Genomic DNA, 27923 nt, shown 5'->3' on the forward strand with positions numbered 1-27923 from the left:
ATACATTTTGAGCCTTTGAGTATTGTGACATAAAACAACAACTGTTACAGGCGCGATTTGTTTCCTTTATAGCTGCTTGTTCCACCATTACTAGTATGACGCAAGGAGGGACCGCGCTGCTTTGTCCACTATCACCATCGTACTCTTTACTTTTATTCACGTTATACTTTAATTTTCACCAATTTACGACATTCAAATGGTTTTTTGACTGGGCGATATGACGAAGGGTAACTTCCCAAATGGAATAATTCCCAAATGGCATAAAAATGGAAACTTTTTCCAAATGGCATAAATTTCAAGTTTTCATTGTAATTTAAACGTTTTCCATCAATTTCTAATTCTATCATTTTGTCAGGAACGAAAGCATGAGAACAAGATTTGGAATTAATTGCTTCCAAACAAATTTAAGCAACAGATTTGTCGAAAAAAAATTGACCACAAGCAGCTTATTAATAATCGCATGCTTATGCTTCTTGCTTTTGATAAAAAGTTCTACAAGTTTTTCACGATAAAATGTCAATCAACAAATGTCAATTGACAATTTGACTAATTTTCTCACATTGTTCACGAAAAAATTGTTCTCGATTTTTCCAAAGCAACTGTTGCATGAAATTTATGCCATTTGGGAAATTTTTAATTTTTATGCCATTTGGGAATTATGCCATTTGAGACGTAATCTGACGAAGGACTAGTATAGTAATTTCTTTTATCATGATAGATTCTGACCTTCTCATTTATGATATAGTATTTCCACCATTCTTGTTTGGTAGTTATTCGTTTCGATGAACCTTTTTTCAGATTTGGTGCAATAATGCGATCGCAGGCGGTAATACAAGAGAACGATAATGATTTTATCAGCTATCCCAAAATTCGGGGCTTCTCAGATCTTGCTTACGCGTTATTGACTCTGAACTCTTTTCCATTAGTTTTACTCTATATAATTATGATACAGCTATCGGGACATTGGACCAGAAGAACGAAACCCAGAGATCCGCGTCTTGTAAGTTTATCTGTCGCAAAGTATAATCGAGATGAATGCCTTTGTGATTCATACTATTTAGATCTCAAATGTAATTTAAAAGATCTTTGTTTAATTTTTCCTGAACTTGGCATAGCTGAAATATATTCGATGCATAATTCTTTTTGTGGGCGTAATTTTACTCGCGAAAGCTCTAGTGACCCCTAATCGGTAACTAGACTTTTATTCTCGTAAACAACTTTTCTACAAATCTGTTAGAAATTAAACTTGGATCCTTCTTTCTTGATCTAAAGGTAAAACGGGCTTCGTATATTGTGATGTTCGCGTATATGAAATAGATTTTTCTGAGGGAAAACTGAATTGACTGATTGTCGTTTGTCTGCTTCTTTCTGTTGGCTGAATTTCGCAAGCTTGGAGTTCTCTTCTGTTTTACATAATTTTTTAAATCAGAACTGATAGTCATAATAATTTTACTCTTGCGATAAGTAAGGTTATTGCAATCGGGTACTAGACTTTTTTTCCCGTAAACATTTTTGTCCACAAGATCTGCCTTTCTAGAGGATCTTCTAGAAGATTTCACTTCTTGAGGAAGATACCTACGTAGTATCTTCCTCTAAAAGATACTTAAGTAGTAATTAGTTCAAATCCGTTTCAGGTAGTAATAACCTTTTCAAAATTTCTCACTTTTTCGGGTTCGTGGTTTTCGTCCTAGTTTCTGTTGATTCACTTTGCGTCTTTTAAACGCGATTTTTTTCATCTGGCAGGGTTTCTTAAGTTTACTTTTTAAAGCATGGGTTTTGTTCCCATTGAAACAGTTTTTACTATGACTGGAATTTCACAAATTTGTAAACTTGTCATGTCTGATTTTGAGCTTTTTTCGTTTTTATAAACATTCAAGCAGTTTCAGTTTATGTTTGATCGACTTCGTCAACTTATTTTGCGTAGTTTCGAGAGCCAAACTTATCCGTTTGGGATTATGTGTTTCAGTTCGGATGGGTCGTAAATGCTTTTGAATTTTATGAAATTTTAATGACAACAGTTTTGTTTTCGGCTCAACAGGTTTCGACCCAAAGTGTGTCGCCTTTGTTCACAATGTTATAGCGCAATTTGTTTTCATTCTTGTAAATGTGTTCTTTTGCATCGCAAGTGTTGTGAAGCTCCGCTTCGCCTCTGTGTTTTAAAATATGTTAAATAGGAGGTTGCTTAAAGCAATAATCGGAATAAGTCGAATGATATCATAACGATGCCCTTTCAGTCGTGATTCGAACGACGTTTAATTTTTAAAGGTTTCAAATTTTTTAAGTGCTTGAAGTATGAACGCTTTTTTTTCACTCCGACCCTTGAAGATGAGGAATAAAGTGATTTTCAATGCGTGTTTTTCGACCGCTCGCACTACGATCCTCAATTGCTAAGGTAATCGAAAGGCTGCTGCTAATTGGTTTTTCCCTTTACCTCTAACGAAACACGAACATGGCTTCATAGCCGAGAATTCAACTACAGCTCTGAACATAATAACTAATGACATCAAGCTAGGTCTCAACAAGCACAAACCACGCGATCGTAACCTTTTGGTAGCCTCACCTCCGCCTTTGATACGGTTGACCACAACGTACTAATAGTTGATGCTTTGAAAGCGGATGTGCGCAACAGGACCAAACGCTGGATAACCTCATGCTTACAGGGTCGGTTCACTCAAGTTGAGAAAAGTCAAAACTTAAGAAGTCTAACAATCACTCATGAGTTCATATTCTGCTTAAGTCAAAACTCAAACTGCTAGGCGTGGTCTTAGACAGCCCGCTTACTTTCAATGAACTCATCCAAGCTACCGCTGACAAGTAGCAAAAGCGGAATATTGTCATAAATTTTTCTGCAAATGACTGGGGTTGTTTCAAAGAAACACAGGAACACTGGGTTTGTTCCAAAGAAGATAGGAAAATTTAAGGTCATCGGGCGCAGTGTGCTTAACCATGAAGCACCAATTTGGTCTCCATCACTAAGCAAAAGAAACTGGAGAAGCCTCCTAATTCAAAAAACATTGCCCTCAGAACAATAAATGTTTGTGTAAAGATGACAAAAATTGATGGCCTTCACAGGGAAACTAAATGTTTGTGGAAATGACAAAAATTGATGACCTTCACAGGGAAACTAAAGTCTTGCTTGTAAAGATTCAAGCAGATTTTCTGGCAAAACAATTTCTAGTCGGATGCCACCAGAGTCACCGTTCCGACTATCAGACAACCCAACATCCAATTAAACGACACATAAAATCCACACTGAGCACCACCTAAGGTGTTGAATTCCATTATCTGGATGAGGGCTTAATAACGCGGAAATCACTTAAGGTTATCCATCACAACGAGGCTACAAACTACCTCAAACCTTCAAAGCTAATGCAACGTGAACCTTTTCATATATATGACAGTGCATTCGAGTTGCTACGAATAGCGCGCATACGTCTTTCTAAGTAGTGTGGTACAAGATTCCTGTACTGATTGTAATGAGAAGCCGCACGACTTTCATTATTTATTTAACTGAGCCCGAAACCTCCTAATGGGCCTGACTACTGCCTTCTGGCTGCATCCCCTCAAAGTTTCTGAGCTCCTCGTATCCAGAGGGAGCGGGAGACCTGAACTCTCTTTAACAATCAAATCTCAGAATCAACGACGCAGATACTGACTTCTAAACAGCCAATATCGACAATGACGAATATCTGACTTCGAAAAGGTATTCATGTAGCCACACATGTGGCACACCCAAACTATCATGTCGAGGGACAAGGGTACTGGGCAGGGAGTTGGGAAACAATCCCAATCAACCTTCGTCTTCTACGGAGATGAAGTACTGAAAAGCGATGGCAAATAAGAACTGAATCAAAAATAAATCCCGCAGACAATGCGTTAGACGTAGCTACTACAACAACGGAAAAGACTTGATCCAGCAGTTTTCCCAAGCATAGGGCCTTGGATGGTTGCTAACATCTGATATATCGTGGAACGAAAACTTAAACAACCGGCTGCGACAATTGAATAACATAATCATACGTCTGAAAGTCGTTACAACAGTATCAATCTTTATAAATAATTTTTCCTTATAAACCGATGTATAGCTCGCAATGTTGCGTCGCCTCTAAATATTTCAGAAAAGAGCAGCTAGATCTTTAACACGGCTGGCTCCGTGTTAATAAATTGACTGAAGTTTTTGAGTCTATTACTAATATCGCATAAACATCTAATTGCCGACCAGTTTTTTCTAAACAAGCTGTTCGCGGGGAATATCAATCATGATGCTTCAAAATATTTCAAATTTAAGATGCTGTTTTAATCATTTCCTTCGATCTAAGAAATTCTTTTACTCGGAGCGCCTTCCAACCAGGTTGAAAAAGTAGAGGAAGTATTCTGCTTCGAGGAGGTGTATGTGTGGTCTACACATGGAACGCGCTGACAAAGTCGTTAAGTATATCTCCCGGAGAGCCTCCGAACACATTCAAAAAGAATGTGCAACAATTTGCCTCCGCTCAACTTGTAAACTAATTGGCTACAACTTCAATATTTATTTGGTTTGCATATGTTTACAATGTCGTTCATGAAGTTTATTTTCATACCACCATTGCTGTTGGTAATTTCAGTCTTTTTTCTCTTTTCATTTGGGTGTGTTTTTGTTTTCCATGCTAAATCAAGTTCCGCACAAATTTATCAGAATGAGTCGAGTGGTCTTTCTTTCTGAAGATTTTTCAATCTTGATTCGAACGAGACCTTAAAAAGTTTTTCTGCCTTTTTCCGACCCTTGAAATTGCCGATGAAATTTGCATTCGGGTGTGTTTTAGTATTTTCTATTTTCCACGCAAAATGCGATACCACAGACAATCATCGGATTAAGTCGAGTGATATATCATATTGAAGTCTTTTCAACCTTTGTTCGAACGACATTCAAAAAATTGTCTCAGTCGAGAAAGAACGGCTTAAAATTTTTTAAGTTTTTGACTATTTTCGAGCGATTAAAGTGATCGCGTTATGTTTGTTTTTATAAAACTTGGTGTTTTAGGCTTGAAATTTGTTTTGTAAACTAGAGCTCGTTTTGGATGTTAACTTTAGCGCTTCCTTGGCAATGAAAATTTTCTTAAAAATCAATAATTTTTCGTGCAAAAAACTAGAAATATTCGAACAATTTTTTCATTTTTTTTTAATTTTGACGAGGACTGTTGTCGATTATGCCTAATTGACCAACATTCTACGCGTAGGTATAGTTTTCTCATTACACGACGCCCAAGAAATGACACTTTTTTGATTTCTAGTAATTTGAAGAACTTTTTTTTAAATTATGTGGTCGGAACATTTTTGATACTTGAACGCAACTGACTATCCATACTTGAGTTTGGTTGCGATCAAATGTTTCGGTTTATATTTAGTTTCTCCTAGTCACCCTATTTTGCATACTTTGAAGATTAACAGTTGATTTTTATCATTTTGAGTTTTTTAGGGGGAAGGGGTGTGGGATATGAAAAGCTTTTTTTAAGCATTTTTTTGTTTTCGGCTCAATGGGTTCCTACCCAAGTATTGTCATCTTTTTAGCTGCTCGGTAAAATAAAAGTGTTCCTTTTTTGACTTTTTTCTGGAACTTTTGTATTCAGTTTTTTACCATGTAGCGTTTTCCGTCTCAGTTTTTTTTTCGCTAGCTTGCAATGCTTCGCTTGCGTTGTTTTGTAATTGTTGCTGAGTTTTGCTTCGCCTATGTGAAACAATTGTTTTTTCTCTTTACAAACTGTACCTCGCAACATAAAGTTTTGGCATGTTTTAGTAGTTGGTGTGACGGTAGAGAGTCAGCGGCTCACTCAGAGACCGTATTATTTTTTCAGAATATTGTTTGTAATATTTAGTATTTTGCAGTTCAATTGCCTGCCGTTGCTAGATTCCAAATTTTATTGTCAAAAGTGCGCATGGTGATGCAGATGTCAACGTTTACTTTAAAATGAAAATTGTGTCAATGAACGAAGTGATGACCCTGATTAAGGTCGTTATGTGTTTTCGAAGAATTTTCTGCGTGATAGTAGTTTATTGTTGCTCTAGCGAAGTAAAATTTCACTTTTTAACTAACTTTCGTCGATAACTCAATGTTAATCTCATTCGAGAGTGCCAGATGGTAGTCTCAGCAGATTTTCGATAAGGAAATATTTAGTGTTTTTTGATTCTGTTCGTTTTCTAACAACGTAATTGGTATTTTTTAGTTAAGTTGTTAATTGTGAACAATAGTGTTTCATATAATATATTCAACAAATAATATATTCATAATTCAACTGATTCATATAATATAAGTTCATATGAGGTTCAAAAAAAGTTAATTTTGAGCCTAACACAGTTGTTATTATTTCAATTTTCAAAAGTTGGCAAGCCTGTACCTTATGGAACCTGATCTAAACTACATTTTATGATTGGATAAATTAGATATTTTACCAATGTAAAGTATTTAATATTAACCAATCATGATCCATCTAACTAACAACCCACTTATTTGTAAGTGCTGAAGTTACTTGTAATTTCAGCACCAGAGAGATTTGAATTTAACTTAGAAGTTAGTTGGACTCTCCCGAGCACTTCAGCAGCCGCAATAAACCAGTATACCCTAGATCTATTGAGCCTAGCAGAGACTAGTTAAACAACCTGAGACTAGATAGTATAAGAGTAAGATTAGGATCGGTATTAGACTAAGAAGTTGCACGAATCTATCCGGCCGAAAATAAGATAGCGTGACGAGCAGACGGTGTACCCTATCCGAAATTACTCTATGAGTTAACCGACACGGTCCTAACTCATCTGGTGCGACCATAAGTCTCGAACAAGACCTTAATAGCTTAGAATTAACCAAAATAGATTAGAAATTAGACAAAAACATTTACAAAATGTTATACGACAATAATTTAATCGAAATGTCTCTACGACTCAATAGATCAGAGCCAATATTCCGAACCATAACAGAACTACCCGGAATTGGAAGAAGACCTCGAACCAGAGACGACATACGACAAAGTAGAAACTTGCCATATTTAGAAAACCAGAACAAACTTTTATATTTAGAATACTACTGGCAATGAATTTAGATTTTCATTTGCAAACATAAAATCTTGAAGTTAATCTTCAAAATCATTTCAGGCGCTAAACAAAATTATTAATATACAATAACGATTGATAAAAAGATCTAAGATCGTTTTCCTAAAACTCTGCAGTAATATACAAAATATGTTTGAAAAATATTTATTGAAAAATAAAAATAAAAATTAGTAGCATGACAATAAATGGTTAGTAATCATAAATCATCCTGTTGTTCCAGCTCCATCACCTAAAACATAACAGCAATCATAAACCCACTAATATCATCAAAACACTAAATCTTTCCTTTACACACATTTAAAAATTTATTTAAACTTAAATTCACTTAATTTTAAAACCAGATCATCAAGGCTTATCCTTGGATCTTAAATCATTTTCTACTTAATTAAATTTCAAATTTGATCATCAAGGCTTATCCTTGGATCTTAAATCATTTTCTACTTAATTAATTTCAAATTTGATCATCAAGGCTTATCCTTGGATCAAACAGAACAACTTTGTTCTCCCCCACCCACTTAATTAGTGTCTAACGACCTCAAACGTCGATTCACTACCCAACCCTTTCTAAAGACCCAAGACTAATAGAAATTTTTAAACAAAACTAATCATTCAAATTAGGATAAACAGTGAAGAACTTCGGTTATTCATCCTTCACTTGACCCCCCCTCTTACCAGACCCAGGATAAATCTTAGACTTAGTAAGTTTAAAATAGTATCTAACGAACTACTCGTGTTCTAATTATACCTGAACCTTGTGGATCGATTTACTATTCTCCAACCCTTGAACACAATCACTACCCCTAAGTAAGATTAAGTAAGTTAACACCTTAACTTATACTAGCCACGAGAAAGTAAAAAATCATTCTTCGGAATCGATATACTTTTCTCTCCAACCCTGAACAAATAGACCCAGGTTAAGCTAACCAAAAAATCGTAAGAACTAACAGTTTAGGAAAATAGAAACCATTTAACAACCTTTTGCATCCGTCATCCTAAACCTTATGTCATTTAAAAACCTAGGAAATAAACAAACAATCGTTTTACACAATTGTGAAATAGATAACAAAAAATACGACCTTGTAATCACACCTCATACACAAACAGTTGGATACATTCGAACAAAACGACAAACACTAAAAAGAAAAATAATAACGAAACAAAGACAAATAACACGAAAAAGATTTTCAAAAAATCGAAACGCATTTTCAGAATCAGAAACCAACAGTTTAGACGAACTTTACAAACTAAAAGAATCAATAGATAAAAATTGCCCACTTCACGATCAATTATATTTCTCTGACTCAGAAACAACTTCAAATTCATCAAAAAGAGGAAAAAGAAGAATAAAAAAGCAGTACAAACACAAACCAGTACATTTATACAATTGGAATCAACCAATTCGACACATTAATAATTACATATTAACAGTAATCGAACGAAAAAATGAGCTCAACGCACACTCCAGGTGAAGAAACTCCAGATGATGATGAAATCTTTCCTTTTATAGTAGACGCAGATACTGATAGAGGACAACACATATTTTGTCAAAATTTACTCGTAAATTTATTTGAACCCGGAATTAGTCCATGTAAAACAGAGTTCCCAGATGTAAAAATCAAAAGACAAATCATAGACCACTACTTAAAAGATATATGCAACATAACGCAACAGTATGGAATTTACTCCATAGAATTCACCTCACCAAACCATAATAATAGAAAATATACAATTCAAACAGACGATCTTGATTTAGAATTTTCAAAAGTTTTTTCAGAATATATAAAAAGCATCCAATATCATAACTCACAAAGAGCAAACTCCATATTCACCAATGAAGTTTTCGCAATAATATATAGTTATATTTCGATATTAGAAAACGAAATCCCAATAACAAATGTCTCACCGACAGAAACATCTAAACATTTAAGAGTACGACATGAAATCACACTACTCTCTAGTTATTTAAACATCATTAAAGAAAATTTCACGAAAGACGACGTTTCACAACATACAAAACACGATCTACAAAAAATTTTGGCATGGTTCATAATAGATTATTTCACACACAATATTGATTTAATTGCACAAGCAAGAAAAAATTTTAGACCCCAAAACTCGAACGATGATACCGCTATCACAGAACAATCAGATTATGTTTGGGACCCCGAATGGTCTCATCCCGCATTTATAAGCTTCCCACAATCAATCTCAAGTCAAGCAATAAGTACAATATCTTACATTAGAGATTATGTAAAAGTAATACCATTAACCATTGATGCAACACCATTAAACTATAATACATTTTTGCCCGATACACAAAATAATAGTTTAAACTCTACAGTTATACACAATGAAAACCTCAATGGAACTAGGAATCTTACTCAACAAGATATCCAGACACCATCACATTTCATAAATGAAGAAATTGTACACACAACAACTACACAACAAAGTATTTCACCAATACGCCCAAATTTAACAACACCAAGAAATACAAATCCTTCACAAACACAAGTAACCTTACAATCAACCGTTAAACCTTCGGTTGCCCCTAAATACTCACATATGGATTACCAAACATACAGACCCATGACAATACCATCAAAAACACGCAAAACATTCACTAGAAACAACTTTACAGACCATAATTATAATTATACACATCCATCAAAAACATATAATCAACCACAAAGGAATTTTAACCAATATACAAGATCTCGAAATTGGGATAACCCAATGACCCAACCTAATTCAATAAATTTCCAAACAAATCCTCCACAGGATCACAGTGAAAATTACCCATTTTTTCAACAAAATAAAAATAAAAAACAGACATCTTATCAAATGGATTATTTATCCTCAGATGATGATTTCTTACAACCAGATATATTTGCACAAAATACTCAAGAATATCGTAGACAAGGAATACAGAGAACACGTACAAATCATAGAAATTTTTCTCCACAACCAATAGATGCACAACATCAACAACCAATTCAACAAAAAAATCTAATTAATACACAATCTTTTCAACCAATTCAACAACAAAATCCAATGACTGCACACTCGTATCAAGCATCACAAATGCAAAATGAAATACCACTCCCATATTATCTCCAACAACATGAAATAACAAGAAACCAACTTTCGAATTTTTCTCAAATGCCAAATGCAGCAGAATCATTACAAATGACAGTGAATCCATACCTTATGGGTGGATCATCAATAACATCAAACAAACCTTTAATGGTTTTCACAGGAACAGACCCTGAATACTCTGTAGAAGATTATTTAAATGCAGTAACAGCAAACCTGATTTTAAATATTGGACCTGAACCAATTAATACGCCACTACATCAAAACTGGATACATCGACGCACAGCGTTAATACAAACAACCTTAGATGGCGCAGCCCAAAAATGGTTTTCAGTACTACCTCTAGAAATAAAATCAAACTGGAAAAGGTTTACACAGGAATTTTCAAAAATGTTTGACTCCGAAAGAAACAAACAACAACAAAGAGTTCTATGTAATGAAATTCGCAGATTACCAAACGAAACCATCAAGCAAATAGCAGTACGAATCGAAACACTAGTTCGAAAAGCATATTCATTAAATACACATGACTATAAAAACACAAAGATGACAGAAATCTTAATGATGACCTTAACACCACAATTAAGGAAAATAGCAATAAAAAAGAGAGCATCCCATCCTTCTTCAATTCGAGAACCCGATTTAGATTTTCGAAAACTAGTAGACAAATTAGAACAAGCAGAAATCACGATGAAACTAGAAGAAACGGAAAATCTGAAATTACAATACGTTAACAGAATTGAAACGACTCCCACTAATATTAATAATATACAGGAATCAGAGACAGACCTCGTTGAAAAAATCACTGAAATACTCAATATTTATGAAAAGAACCCAAACTTTAAAGGCAAACCATCTTTCAAAAAATGGTGTAATTATTGCCGACGATACGGACATAGTATTTCCGAATGTAGACAAAAACAGCAAGACAATCAAAATAAACCTCAAAAATATAAAGAACCAAATAAATCATTCTATCAATACATGAAAAAAGATCAAAATCTACCGAACAAAACAGTCTACAGCAACAACAGTTCAGGAAAACCACTCCCGAACAATACAAATTATACAAGAAATCAATCACCATATAACTCAAGTTATAGAGGAAGATCACCAGAACGAAGAAACACGAATAATTCATCACAAAATCACTACAATAGACCAAATAGTCGAAATAACTACTCCAGATCAAATTCAAATACACAACGATTTGTTTCTAGATCTAATTCCCAATCAAGAAATAACTACTATCCAAACAACCAATCACGAAATTCATCATACAATAGGAATAGAAACTACTCCTATAATCGAAATAGAAGTTATTCAAACAACCGAAACCAGAATTACCCGAACAATCAATCAAGGAATAACTCATATAATAGATCGAACTATAACAGACCAAACAATAATTACCAAAACAGATCGCGAAATAATTCACAAAATCGACACTCAAGTTATAATAATCGTTATAGAAATTATTCCCAATCACCACACCGGAATAATAATAACTATAATAATTCTAATAATCGCCACAGAAGTAGTACACCTAAACATCAAAGACAAATCAATCAAGTACAATCTAACCCAGAAACAACATCAGACCCTCCAGGTATTGATGACACAGTAACTGATACGTTACAACTCAATCAAATAAACTGTACATCATCAGATTCAGAAAGTGATACTGAAAACACTCTTTCTATCAATATGATAAAAGTCGAAAATGACTATGAATCTGTCATATATGAACAACCTTTTTCATCACACATATATGAAAATCAATCAGAATTTCTTCAAAATTATTACACTACACCCATAAATTCCACACCAACGACGCAAGAAACAAATGAGATTAACACTACAAATCAAACCAATAAAAATATCAAAACAAAATGCTTGAATACAAACCACATTTATCAAAATATACAAAAAGAACAACCTAAAGAAAAAATTTGGACAATACCATTTCTCTTAGAAAGCCCAAGAAATAAAGAATTTCAACCACCAGACCTTGAAATAGATTTTTTAATTGATTCAGGAGCAGAATCAAACATAATAAACATCCCCACATGGAATGAAATAAAAACTTTACACCCAAAGCTAACACCTCTTGAAACCTCCAGTAAGTTAGCAACAGCACAAGGATCAACATTGATAAACTACGGAAAAATCCAATTATTTCTCCTCCCCACCAGAACAATGGAACAAAGCAAAATTTTAAATAAGCCATTTAAACAAATATTCCATATCACTGACATTAAATATAATATCATTGGAATACCATTTATTTCGAAGTATATACCAACAATTAACATACTAAATAGTAAAATATTGATCAAAGATAAATATACAAAAACAAAAGAAACATCCTTAACATTTTTTCAAAGATTAAATAAACAACCACCATTCTTTTCAAAATTCTACCCGATATTTAACCAACAAAGAAAACACCTAAAACCACTATCAGGAAATATCTATAATTTTTCAATCAAACAAGTTCACCAATATGATAAAGAACAAAACAAACAAAAATTTTATATGTCAGATTTTGAATTCAAACCTATTCACAAATTTTTCAAAATCACAATCTCATCCATAAAATATTTGAAAAATTCGAATTCCGATATCATTTCCTTACATGTCTATAACAACACACCTTACCAAGTAACATTACCTTTAGGACTTTTAGGATATTGTGAAACCAACGCTACAATATCACCAATACACGAAAAAGCCTATCGCGTAAATAATATACTCCAATTACTAGATATTTGCCAATCTACAATTCTTAATGAAGAATTATCTATAAATAATATAATAAGTAACGAAAACAGAAATACGGATTATTTCACAAAAACTCCATATTTCAAACCTACATTCAACATAAGTAACTACACAGAGGACCAACAGAAATTTTTAACAATGTTTAATTTCCAACATTCACAAATAACACAAGACGAATTCGAAAAATTAGCCAAACAGCTAATTAAATATTCATCAGTCTATGCAACATCAAAATTCGATGTTGGCAAAATCAGTTCATCACTACATCTCCCGTTAAAACCAGACGCAGTTTTCAAAAAACAGAGAGCAAGTAAAGTACCAATTCACTTACATGATAAAGTGAACAGATTACTCGACATTTTAGAACAATACAACATTATATCACCAGTAAACAAAGAAGAACAACCAAAAGGCAACACATTTATCAACCCCGTTATCATTCTAGCTAAAGGAGAATCATTAAAAATCGTTCTCGACGCTAGATACCTCAATTCACTCATAGATGAATCAAAATGTAATTGGCCCATTGAACCAATACAAGTTATTTTAACAAAAATAAACGGCAAATACTTTACAACCGCCGATATGAATAGTGCATACAATCAAATGCCACTAGATGAACAATCACGACGTTTAACACAATTTGTTATCGGAAACCAACAATATGAATTCAACCGCTTATTCTATGGAATATCCATAGGACCAGCAGCATTTTCAGCTTTTATGAGCAAAATTTTTAGACCAATAATACTCAAGAAAAACGCAATCACCTATTTAGACGATGTTTTTATGCAATCACAAACAAAAGACGAGATGTTCAATGTTTTAGAAAAATATCACCAAATACTTCAGAACGAAAATCTGAAGGCCGCCCCCGATAAATCACACTTCTTTTTGACAAGAGTTAAATTCTTAGGACATAATATAGAAAGAAAAACAATCACTCCATTGAAATCACGCATTGACGCTATTCAAAAACTTCAACCACCAACAAATAAAAAGAAAATCCAAGAATTTCTTGGAATGTTAAACTTTTTAAGTAAATATGTTTATAAAATGCAATTATATCTACGACCATTTTATAACATCCTTAGACAACAAAATAATTTTGAATGGAACACAGAACATCAAACACGATTTGAAGAAATAAAGAAACTTTTAACTGAACAAATTTCAAACACAATTCCAGATTCAAATCAACCATTTTATGCAATGTGCGATGCTTCGAACTTTGGCATCGGTGCAGCACTATTACAATCACATAATGGTACAAATAAAATGAACCTCATATCAGCAAATTCTCGATTATTCACTCAAGCAGAGCTACGACTCTCAACTCTAATGAGAGAATGTACAGCCATAATATATACACTGACAGAATATGAATTTCTGATACTTGGATCAAAACATCCAACAGTTCTATTCACAGACCATAAACCAATCATCTTTCTCTTTACACAAAAATCTAACCCAAACCACCGAGTTTACAGATTTCAACTAATTCTAATGAAATTTCCAAACTTACATATAGTTTGGACTGCAGGAAAAAATCTTGCATTACCAGACACCTTAAGTCGAAATACACCACCTGAATTACTTACACGAAAAACAACAGTTGAAATACCCAAAAACATAAAATTCTACCTTGCAGAAAACGAAACATCACCCCGATTGGAATGCAAATATGCAGTAAAAACTGATATTGAACAATCACAAATAAATAATTTACAACATTTCCCACTTTATTTAGATTGTCAAAATAATCATTATGAAGTTGATTTACTTGGAACATCAACTTTCAAACCAATCCCATATTCTCAATGGATAAAAAATAACACCCAACAAAAACGAACAAAACAACACCCGCCTAAAAAAGACCATTTTCCACTAATTGAAAAAGAAGATTTAACTGATAAAATAAATTTATCAGGACCACAAACAAATGATTCAAAATACACAATAAATCAAGTTTTTGACCTTCACGACCCACTTGATACAATACCCTTATCTAAATTAGAAATCGAAAACATTTTTCTCCCCCCAACAGAAATAATTACAATTTCAACACTGAAACAATATCAAAACCTTGACCCAGTAATTCGACAACTAAAGTCATGGCACAAATATAAAACTAAACCTGTCAAGGCAGATTCAACCATTCTAGGAAACAAAACACTCCTCCGATACTTTCGAAAATTTAACAACACAACAATTAACGAAAATACAGACCTTTTAGAGTATAACCTGAATGAATCTACAGTTCCATGTCTCCCTTTAAGTATGATTCTTATAGCTTTTAATATTTCACATACACAAAATATTAAAGGACACTCTGGATCAGAAAAAACATATTCAAATTTTATACAAAACTTTTATTTCCCAAATGCACCAATTTGGATAAAAGTACTATGCAATGACTGTATAGTATGTCAACTAAATAAACCTTACCCAAATCAAAAACAAATAGCACAAAAACAAGATTTTAAAGGACAAAGCTTGTACTTTAATCATCGTATCTCATTTGATACTAAAGGACCAATTTCACCCTCATCAGAAGGAAACTCCTACATTATGGTAATTGTTGACGCATTTACACATTATGTAGCACTTAACCCAGTACCCCATTGTAACGCTTATTACGCTTACACAACACTCTATGAACACTGGATAGCAAAATTCGGACTACCAGAAATTTTAGTTACAGACAACGGTACAGAATTCATAAATAATGAAATTATCACACTATGTCATTTATATAACATTAAACACAAACCACGTACATCTCATGCACCTTGGACAAACGGCTTAGTCGAAGGTATGAACCGTTCATTACAAGAATATCTAAGATGTATCATCAACGGAAATGATACAAAATATACCGAATGGTCAGCAGATGTAAAATTATTTCCCTTAGCGTATAATTCACAAATTACGACAACTTTAGGAATGTCACCATACGAAATGGTTTTTAACCAAAAGCCACGCAAACCAATAATGTTTACAGCAAATTCTCATAAAAACGCACAAGGTTATTGTCAACCAAATAAAGACTCAATTTGTTATAACCTACCTTTACATACACACGATGAAGATCATTTTCATCACCCACAAATTCTTAAACTAGCCTCCGGTACACACACCGAATGGATTCTAAATAGAGATAAAAAACACAATGAAATTTATCAAAAAATAACAAAAAAGTTGTTACAAAGACAAAACATTAATGAACAAATCAATTCACGTTTTACACCAGCCTCCGAATTAAAAATTGGAACATTTGTTTTAATACCTAATTTTAATACACAAAAAGGAATTTCTAAAAAATTACAACCCCTTCGAAAAGGACCATACCAAATAATTGCAAAACCCACTGATGTCACATATAAAATTACCGACTCAAACAAAAAAGAAATCGTTCAACATCGAAACAACCTATTACCTTATTACCCAAAAGAATACGCACTCCGCGAATTAACTCAATTATATTCTTTCACAGGATTAAAAATCATTCAAAATGAACCACATCTGAAAAATACAGAACAAAATGATAACCCCATCGAAAATCAAAACACAAAACCAATCGCCACCAAAATCAATACACAAAACCATAAAGAATCACCAAAACAAAGAAAAAATAGAAAAATGATCGAACAAATAATACCCCAAGAACAAATCGACAAATCAGAAAATAGAAAAACAACAAGACTCCGAAATCAACCACGTAAAAACTATAAAATATTCATCCCCCAATCTAAAATTTTAAAGAAAGTGGAATTTCAAAAGTAATTTTAACATTATACTTCACTATCTTGAAACCTCCGAAACATTTTTCATTTACATTTTTCAAAATAACATGCTGACAAGTACGTAATAATTCTAGTTCAAAATAGACCAATAGGATTCATCCAATCCGTCACTTTCTCTAACTCAAACTAAGACCAATTAGACGAATCATATAGAACTCCAGGCACATCTATAACTATAACTTTACGACCTCCAGGTCAAAAATAAGCAAACCACTCCAACTTGACAACTAAAATAAATATCACCATAATACCGTACCCCTCCCTTATCTAATAACCCAAAGATCAACAATATTTCCCCAACTCAGACCACGAATACCCCCAAAGCAAATTTGTTAACTTAGCCTAAAGTAACAAAATGAACATTTTAATTAGCCTAAAGTATAAAAATCTCACCATACCCCGGATCATTTGACAAACAAAAATAAAGAAAAAGACGACCTCCCAGTCACCATGAAAATTGCCCCCAACAATTTTTTACAAAACTCAACCCACTTGTCAAAAAACTAATAAATAATCCGACCACACTTGAAAATCGCCTCAAACAGCAAAAAATATTCGACCAAGAGATCATTTCTTAAATGCTCTTCTCTCAATCAGTTACTCAAATACTCATAAATCTTAAACATTTTTTTACAATACTTGAAACCTTTATAATATTTCTTTTTGATATACTTGAATCTTTTCTAATAATCCTAATCATTTTTTGTAACATTTTTTTAATTTTCTACACTATACTCGAACTATTCCTCCAACTTTCCAAAACCCTTGATTACATCCACAGGTACGAGTCATATAACTTGTCTAAATGATACGAACAATTTTCAGTAGAACCGATATTTTTTTATTGTTTGTAATTTTCATAACATTTTTATCATCCCTCATTTTGACAATATGTAAATGTATAAAGAAAGCAATCCTCACATTTGCCCTAGCAACAATCCTTTTAATTCTTTTTTTGGAAGAATATTATAATAAACACAAAATTTCTCACTAAAGTAATAATTCAAAAAACTATCAAAAATTGCTACCCAACAGTCACAGAATCAGTCTTCACCGACATCATCCCAAGATAATCAAACACCACCTTCAACTACTCAAAATCCTCAAACATCTACACGAATTTCTTTTCAAGACAATCCATACACTTTTGAAGAACGACATGCTCGTTTATCAGAACCACTAGAACCAGTTCAACGACAAGCACCTTTAAGCGAACCAACATATAACCTATATCCAACACTACCACAAGAACTAAGTAGAATAAAAAATTCTAGTCAAAACCAAAATACAGTCGAAATAAATAGACAAATTATACATCCTCGACGAAACAGAAATTTTCAAACTCCCCGAGTTCATTTTGATATACCTCAATCCCCATCACAAAACACTCCAGAAAACACCATTGATACATTACCAGAAACCCCTACGATTCTTTCACAACGTAGCACCTCAAGCCTACCATCAGATTACTTAGGTTCAACACCAACATCTGAACAAATACGTGAAAATCCCTTTAACCCCCCAAACCAGGCATCACGACTACCATATTGGACAACACATTCATTTACACAAGGTGAATTAAATTTAGTCAATGACCCAATAGATATTTCTACGGATACAACAACATCCTCATCACTACCAGAAACATTATCACTACCATCAACACCATCAATAAGCCAGATTTCACCACCACCTTTTAATTTAAATTTTCCAAATAATCTCGACGCCAGATATCGAGAACAATCATCAATAAATATTCCTTTAAGACTAGATTGGAATACATTCACAGCACCTCCACCATTATTTGGACAACATCAAGAAAGTAACCGCCTTCATAACTGGGCACTTAATAGATTACAATATCGCCAAGATATTCACAACGATATCCGTGATCACAATATTCAAATACTCCAACAAAACAGTTTACAATTAAAGTTTGAAATCACAGTTAAGTTAAATAATATTACCCAACATCCCTACCCATTAAACCCACCTAACATAACAGCTCAATCACTACCACCACCGTTTATAACTACTGTAGTAATATACAAATACGACAGATATACCAAAAACACAATTGGCTACATTACATTTTATAATCCATACTCAGGATTATCATACACATGTATATTCTAAAATTATTAATTTTTCTCCAACTCCTTTTTCTAGTAATCTCAAATCAAAACATTAACCCTTCCCCTCGTACAGGACCACAAGATTTATTAGTAACACATTACGATTGTGAAGAAAATGAACAAAAAACACTACATAAATATGCAATAAATCAAGTATCACAATGTGAAACAGAACCACAAGCTATAGAAACCACAGATGTAATAGCAACACTCTATTCAAAAGCCCGAGCAACAACAGTTACAGGTTATAAATTCACAGCAACATTTTCCGAAAAGAAAGTACATTGTTCACAAGTCTCGAACGGAAACAAAAACCGACTTGACCATGAATCATTCTATCAAAGTAATATAGAACGTCTTTTACATCTCAATCCCGACGATTGTAAAAATGAATTACTTAGACTAAACATCACACAAAATAAAAACTCCCAAAGAAAATTAGTTAATTTTCAAGTTTTTCCAGACTCTGTACATCAATCACAACTTGAAAGACACCAAGGACATATAAAACTAGAAGAAAAATACCCGTATAACGGCGCACACGGACGATTAACCTATGACCTACACGATAAACATTGGATACCACACATTGGTATAAATGACCCATCAAACTGCAAAGCAGACACAAAAAATAAAGGATACCAAGAAATAATGTTTTTTGATTGGAAAATACAACTCGAAAAAATACAACTAACACGAGATTTATCAGATAATACAATGATCTATCAAGGAATCCGATTACCTTGTAAAAATGATCAAGGTTATTGCGACCCTACAACGAGAACACAAGCAACAATTGTTTGGTTCCCCGAAGATACATGTACAACATTTCAAGTAGCAAAAATACACGCTCGTATGATAAAATTTCACGAAAAATATTTTATACAATCAATTCCATATGAACAAGTCCATCCATCACGAAAACTAAGTTCTAATTTTAGAAACATAGACAATATAGAAAATAAATTGACACGTTTCCAAATATATCAAGAAACAGAACTTGCATGTAAATACAGGAATCCACTTCACAGAACACAATATTCTGAAATATTAGTTGAATACGAAAAAGGATTCGACATGACCACTGGAAAAGTAAAAATCGACCCATATGCCACAGGTCATCCTCTAAACGAAGGAACATCCTATATACCAGTTAATTTTGAAAAAAGCAATGGACAACCTGGTGGACATCTAAAACCCCATGACACCAGAAGCACACGCTTACAAGAATTATCACTAATGAATACTACATATTTCGGTAATATCCACTATGATATTCATTTAGATATGAAACTAGATTATACAATTAGCCGAATTTTTCAAGAAATGTCACTCTCCGAATTAGAAACACTACACCAACTATGCGAATTAGAACGAACACAAATATTACAATCACTTGCACTAGCAGTATTAAAAATACCCTATGCAGGATACTTATTATCTGGAAATAGATCAAATTTTTTAGACTATGAAGGAAACATCTTATGGTTTTATACTTGTACTAAAAAAGTATCACCACTATACGTTTTTGAAGATAAACGATGTTATAAAAGAATCCCTATCTTTTATAAGAATAAAGTACATTTCGTGGATACACTTTCACGAAGAACCTATTTCTGGGATACCGCAGTCCCATGTGGATCAGAAAACAGCCACAATGTAGTACAACTAAACCCTGATGAAAATAAATATTATCTTCTCACTCCATATCCCACATTAATGCAATCACTCAAAAAATTTTCACCAGAAAGCATTCGCGCTATTGCTCGAAACCCAAATATAGACTTACAATCAATAGGAATCTATTCAAAATCAGATATTCAACATCACATTAGAACACAACAATTCCAAGAATTATTAACACAAATGGACACTATACAAAGACAATCAATAGACCAAAATTTACGCAAACTTGCAGAAACCGCAGGATTTGCCGATATCTACACGCAAGACTATAGCGGATATTTTAAAGACATTAAAGATTATATATATCTAAACGGTGAAAAATACCGTCCCCAAGATATATCACCAATTAACATTTTTAGCTTTGTTACACTCAAAAATGAGATCCTCGATTTTCTAGGATGGCCCTACTACATCTTAGAAAAATTGAATATTTTATACGCAATGTTTAACTTTATTGGATTTCTTTTCTCACTTTTAAAAGGAATCTACAACACATGTGCTATACACACACAAGTAAACAGACAAGCAAGCGTAGCACGCATACTCTTTGCAGGATTTTTTGGAATCTTTTCTACATCTATAAACAAAATTCTTTTAGACGCACAAATAAAAGAATATAACACAAAAATAGCAACACGACAAAATACATACGACGAAGAACATAACAATGTAGACATAACGCCAACGGCACCACAATTACCACCCCTACCAAATAACCATCCACTATCCCTAGTCCCACGAAATTTTCGAAATTTAGCCATCACACATAATCCAAATTTTCGACTCACCACATCACAAAGTCCCATTCAACATATAATGACACACCAGTCACAAGATGATAATACTTATGAACAAATTATTGAACAACCCCATACCACCGCTTTTCAGTCTCAAAATAATCATTTTTTTAGCCCACGATGAGCCGCCAACTTGGATCACTACACCGATCAAATTCCCACCCAACCAATCTTACCTCTCCAATCCCAATAATACCACTTTTTGCTTTTCCGCCACCCGATTTTCCATCTAGTAATGTAACATCAGGCATGAATTCCGACACTAATTCACACATCTCAGTTTTATATTCCATCTCACAACTCAATAACCCGAATATTGAAACCCCCGATGAATTTGCCGACTCAGAACCATCCCCATCCAATAATTTTCATAACTCTTCTAATTTTTCTCAACCCCCTTTTCAACCCATATTATCCAATAACCCTGACCCCATTACTCCCACACCCTCTTATGCTTCCCAAGTTACCCCAACCTACTCCTCATACCATTCTGACCAATCATCTCATTCTCCAGACACCCCCCGAATCTCCCCAGAGCTAGATAATTTTATTACCCTTCAACAACAACCCTACCACCTTAATACCCCAACCATAAACCAAATCTCCTCCACAATAAATTCATCCAACCCCCCTACCCCTACACCCTCTTCAAATTATACTGAATCATTAGCACCATCATCCACATCAACTGAATCTTCACTCAACACTAATAGAGCTTACCGCACTTTTAAAAGAAAGTTCCCCAACCATCCTTTCCCAGCAAAACCAGGAACAGCCCGTGAATACATCAACCACCCCAAGCATACTAACACAAAAGAATTTTTAGCCATCACTTTACCCTCATTCCCACAATACACCTTAAATACCCCCCACGACACTAACGAAACACGCAACTTTGTAGATGAATACGTTTTAATGCCCACTCTCTCTTGGACCTCATATTATCATTTTACTAACCCTCTTTGCTTACCTTTATCTAACACTCACATCGATATAGAGCGAAATACGGATATGCTATATCGACTCACTACACCACTAACCGCTAGACAATTTACTTACGTTGGATATAAAAAATCACTAAAAACACACACTGCACCTAGAGCTAACGAATATACACTCGAATACTATGATCACAACATCATCAGAGCTAACCAAGATCAATTCTTAGACGACGATCGCTTCGCTAATCCACAAATTACTGAGAAATTTTTCATCAAGACACCATATATATTTACACTAAACATCTTCGACCGAAAGTTTGATCACATTATTTCAGAAGCACTAACAGACACACAAGCATACGAAAGTTTTAAAGAACGCTTCCAAATATTTTCACTAACCTTTCATTTCCTTGCACCACACGAAAGAGATTTACACTGCTCACACGATATTATGTTGCGCACTAAACAAACCCACACATATAGTTATTATCGCTTCATCCAAAATCACTTTGACCTACACACACCCTCTAGACAACCACACCATCGTTTTCAATTCATTAATTCCAAATACACTTCACCATTTTTCCTAAATTTCACATATTGTATTAAAGACACTAACCTCCATGGTATTCTTCGTAATTATGACCCCATAACCCAAATGTACATCTTCTGTCCCATCACCAAGACCTTCAATGCCGAAGAATCCCGACCCTTCCTTCTCCCGCACGAGTTTGTACAACCCATAGAAATCCCAATTTTAGAATTCATCCACAACACTAAATTCAATCACAAATTATATAATCTAATCCAAAACACACCTTATGAGTTTGCAGTTGGCACTGAAGAACTAACCACTATTAAGGCACTTCAATTGCTTTGGCCACTGCTTCAAACTAAAAATATCATCCGCATCTTAGCTAAACTACTAACAACTTCAGAACTAATTCACGACATCTTCCCCCACGGTTTTTTCCCCGACGACTAACAGGTAAGTATGAATTAAATGAATATAACTAACTAATTAAAATATTAAAAAACTCACCATACTTTATCCATGTTTTCTTTAGATTTTTAGCCTTCATCCGACGATCACCTACAAAAACCACAAAAGACAAATAAAAATCGCAAATTTCATCAAACAAGATTTCAACAATTCTATTAATCTCTTCCACTTATAAATTTATAAATTTAATACCAATGCAGTAAATTCATTTCTAAAATTTTCCCCACAAGCAGTAAATTTAATTATGATGAAAATTTGTAACTTAAAATTCCCCCATAACTAGCAGTAAATTTCCAAATTCTATGCAGTAAATTAATAAAATGCAATTGCAGTACTAACCTTTTGATATTTTCATTCATTCGCACAGAAATTCTATCCACACTCGCACAGCTCGCCCACGAAGAATTGTTTAAAATAATGAATTTCAGTTTCAAGTTTTCACACTCAACAACTCTAACATATAATAACATGTTTCAAACTTTCCTTTAACCCGGTTGGAAAGGAATCATATACTAAACAAAACTAACCAACGCAGCTTACTAAATACCACAAATCATAGAATAACAGCATGACTAAGAAAAGGAAACCAACGGTACCCAAACCGGATTAACCCAGTTTAAAACTGGATAATTTATTCTTTTGAAGACTATTATAAAGTCTAAGAAAGAAATAATAAAACACAAAAAAGTCGAAAGACAAACCCATACCACAAACAATTTGATTTTTGAAAAAAGGACACAACCAACAAAACATAAGAAAAACCACAACAAACCCAACATAAAACGTTGTCACATAACAGGACCCCTCACAAAAACCGCATGAAATCATACTCCCATTCCTGGCCTAACCCACCAGGAAGGACGTCCTGAGCATGCTCTATAGCCGGCCTAACCCACCGCGCTACATCCACGCTTTGTGACCACACCTCTATTTTTAATAAGAGCTACTCAAGTGTGAGTAACTCTTCAAAATAACCAAACTAAAACAAAAAGCTTTTGTGAAAACAACTAACTAAAATCATGATTAAAAAATATTAAACTAATAAATGTTTTATAAAATGTAAATTACATTATGCAATACATAGATCAGAATACAACACCAAGGACGAACATCTAAAGACAAAACGACCCCACTACACTCGAGAGAGAATGACCAACCACAATCGATATGCCACTCACAATCACAACTCAAAGGATTTAGAGTACGACTTGACTTCGCAGAAAAGGACTTCATTGAACTAGACCAATGACCACCTCGATGTTCAAGTATACGTACAGATCCGAGTAACCAGGCATCCCCTCCACGCACAATCTCCACGCCATTCCCAAACTAGATCAGACACAAAAGAAGTTCTCCACGCAGAACAGAAAAACCTGACATAGCCAACCATTCTGAAATCAGATTTGAGTTTGTTGCGAAGACTTAGTCGTTGTCACTAGAAGACACAATGTCTTATGTCTCTAACTCCAGCTTCCTGGAACTTCTTTAACAAAAAGGAAACAGAAGAAATAAGATGTTCGCCAAACACCAACTTCCATCATCCATCCTTCGAATTGCAGAAGAACTATTCTAAAAAACTCTGTAAAACCCGGATGGGTGGAACCTGATCTAAACTACATTTTATGATTGGATAAATTAGATATTTTACCAATGTAAAGTATTTAATATTAACCAATCATGATCCATCTAACTAACAACCCACTTATTTGTAAGTGCTGAAGTTACTTGTAATTTCAGCACCAGAGAGATTTGAATTTAACTTAGAAATTAGTTGGACTCTCCCGAGCACTTCAGCAGCCGCAATAAACCAGTATACCCTAGATCTATTGAGCCTAGCAGAGACTAGTTAAACAACCTGAGACTAGATAGTATAAGAGTAAGATTAGGATCGGTATTAGACTAAGAAGTTGCACGAATCTATCCGGCCGAAAATAAGATAGCGTGACGAGCAGACGGTGTACCCTATCCGAAATTACTCTATGAGTTAACCGACACGGTCCTAACTCACTTATCGAAAAAATGCTCCGTTATCAAATAATGTTTTTCGCCTTCAAAATAGGCATCTGCGAAAATGTTTAGACGATATTTAGTTGCGACTTTGTATCTTTTTTTTGTTCCGACAATAGCTACTTTAAGCCGTAAAACTTTGGTTTTAGCGCCAATTTGCTGTTTTTTAAATTTTACGTTTTTTTGTTTTTTTTTTAAATTCAGTTTTCAGAAACTGTTTGCATATTTGACTGTGACAGTCGAATATACCTAGTTTATATTTTTTTTTCGTTCAGATCTGACTATGACACCACACAGGACACTAATTAGAAAAAAATTGTGTTTTTTAAGACAAGTCGGAACATTCTGTGCTTTTTTGGAACATTCTGTGCAGTAACAGGCTGTCCTTGTTTTTTAAAATTTTTTATTTACCACACAAAATCGCGTACTGCAAATAATCATAGAAATTTGTCGTGTAATATATCATATCAAAGCCCTTTCAGTCGTGATTCGAACGAGATTAAAAAGTTCCAAAAAAATTCCCCAAATTTGAGAAAAACAGGTTTGAGTTTTTTTATTTGTCTAATTTAAAGCGAATGAAGCGAGCGAGAAGGCTTGTAATATGCCTATGAAAGTTTGTTTTAATTTTTAAATTTAATTATCACTTAGTTTCATTAAGTGAAATTAGTTACCGAGAATTCTTTTAGCGCCTGCTTGTTAAAAAAATTTAAGAACGAATCAAAAAAAGTTCTGCGAAAAATTTTGTGAAGTTTTTTTTCGAATTTTATATATATTTTATGTGAAAAACTGTTGACAAATGTCCTTAATTTTTTATCATCGGTTTCAAATTATTTAGTTTAGATTTGTTCATCACACCAAAAACAAAAAAACGACCCAATTAAAAAAAGTTGGAATCGGGCTATGGTTGTGGTTCCGAGCATTTGAAAAATGGAAAGGATGTTGTATTCGGGTCTGTTTTGGTTTTTTTCTTTTCCACACAAAATCAGCTACCGCATATAATCATTGGATAGAGTTGAGTGATGTATCATGTTAAAGACCTTTCAGTCGTGATTCGAACTTCAAAAATTTCAAAAAACTGTCGAGAAAAACCGGCTTGAAATTTTTGATTTTTCGTCTTATTTCGAGCGACGGAAGCCAGGGAGCATTCTGATTTTAATTGCTTAAAAGCTTACAATAATTTTATTTAAAATGTAAAAACTTAGTTTTACTTGAGTAACGTTAGTTTACTTCGAGTATTTTAGTGCCTTCTTGAAATGAAAAACTGCAAAAAAAAAGTTTTTGACGGTTTTCTTGTAAATTTTTCTCCAATTTCCCGTTTTAATATGACCGTCGAATATGCCCAAGCTCTGGTTTTTCGTTAAAATCCTTCTATCCCGCCACGCCAAAAAACGACCCTACTTCGAAAATTGTGTTGTTGTTTGTAAGACTGTGGTCGGAATGTTCTGTTCTACTTGCGCAGTAACCGGCTATCATTGTTTTTAAACTTGGTTTCGTTCATCAAATTACTTTTTAACTTCCACGAAATTTTTTTGAATGAACCGATGTTTTCACTAGGTTGGAGTTTGATCAAATTAGTGTACAAAATAGAGATGTTTAACCCATCTCAAACGTTTTTTAACGCTAACTGTTCTTTTGTGATTTCAAATGGCATTTTGCTTTTGATTACACAGCTTCGCCTACTTTTTTGTAACTGGGGATACAAATATAACATATTTGTGTATGGGGGAACTAAGTATCATACGGTCTTCATAGTTACTATATCCCATAAAAGGTCATTTAAAAACGTTAGTCATAAGAATTTCAAACAATTGCCTCTCCTCGTGCACAGTTAACGTCTCATTAATGTAGGTGATGATCATTTACAATTTTGCATGCAGCATTTTGAATGGAGTGTGCGTGATCCTTTTCTTCCTGGGAATATACTTGAAAGGTGAGCTCTTCACGAGGAAAACCAACTTGCCAACCAAAATAGCCTTCAACATTTACTATTTCTCCAAAGTGTTTGAGCTACTCGACACAGTCTTTATGGTCATTCGACATAAACGTAGACAAATCACTTTTCTTCACGTGTTTCATCATGCCACTATGGTTCTATTGTGCAACTTTGGGGTTATCACGGGGTACAGAATATCGTTCAGCTACCCAATGGGTGTGAACTCTTTAATACATGTCTTCATGTACGCCTATTACGGACTGTCGGCTGCTGGATCGCCCCTGGTTGCCTCCCAGGTTATCAAGAAGAGACTTACCCAGATGCAACTGGCCCAGTTCTATACGGACCTGGTTCCTATAACTTATGGATGGTATTTGGGACAGTATTGCATCTACTCTTTGTTCTACGCTTTCTCGATGATTGCGTTGTTTAGTAATTTCTACGTCAAAGCTTATTGGAGAAAAGAGTTTAAAAAGATTAACGGCGAAGGGAAAGAAGAAAAAGCTGACTGAATTGAACTATCTGTTGCCAAAACAATATAGATCTGTTTACTTTCTGTAGTTTGCTCTATGAAAACCAGATTTGTATAAACTGACATTTCTCAAATTAACATATAGTTTAATCTTCCGTAAACAGTCTAGTTGGTCAATTTACT

At 34.0% G+C, this 27923-nt stretch overlaps 1 protein-coding gene across 1 annotated transcript; it reads left to right on the plus strand.

The window, feature by feature from the left end:
- Positions 1 to 27923, plus strand: LOC134845507 (very long chain fatty acid elongase 4-like). Its single transcript, XM_063862433.1, has 3 exons — positions 1 to 227; positions 719 to 1000; positions 27184 to 27923. The coding sequence occupies exons 2-3, from the start codon at positions 812 to 814 to the stop codon at positions 27778 to 27780; spliced, it is 786 nt and encodes a 261-aa protein (XP_063718503.1). The 5' UTR covers positions 1 to 227; positions 719 to 811; the 3' UTR covers positions 27781 to 27923.

The sequence above is a fragment of the Symsagittifera roscoffensis genome, chromosome 1 (genome assembly GCF_963678635.1).
Source record: "Symsagittifera roscoffensis chromosome 1, txSymRosc1.1, whole genome shotgun sequence".
Lineage (NCBI taxonomy): Eukaryota > Metazoa > Xenacoelomorpha > Acoela > Convolutidae > Symsagittifera > Symsagittifera roscoffensis.

Coding starts and splice junctions, on each gene's coding strand:
- LOC134845507 (XM_063862433.1), top strand. CDS start 812: ATGCGATCGCAGGCGGTAATACAAGAGAACGATAATGATTTTATCAGC. Junction 1,001..27,183: donor AACCCAGAGATCCGCGTCTT/GTAAGTTTATCT, acceptor TCATTAATGTAG/GTGATGATCATTTACAATTT.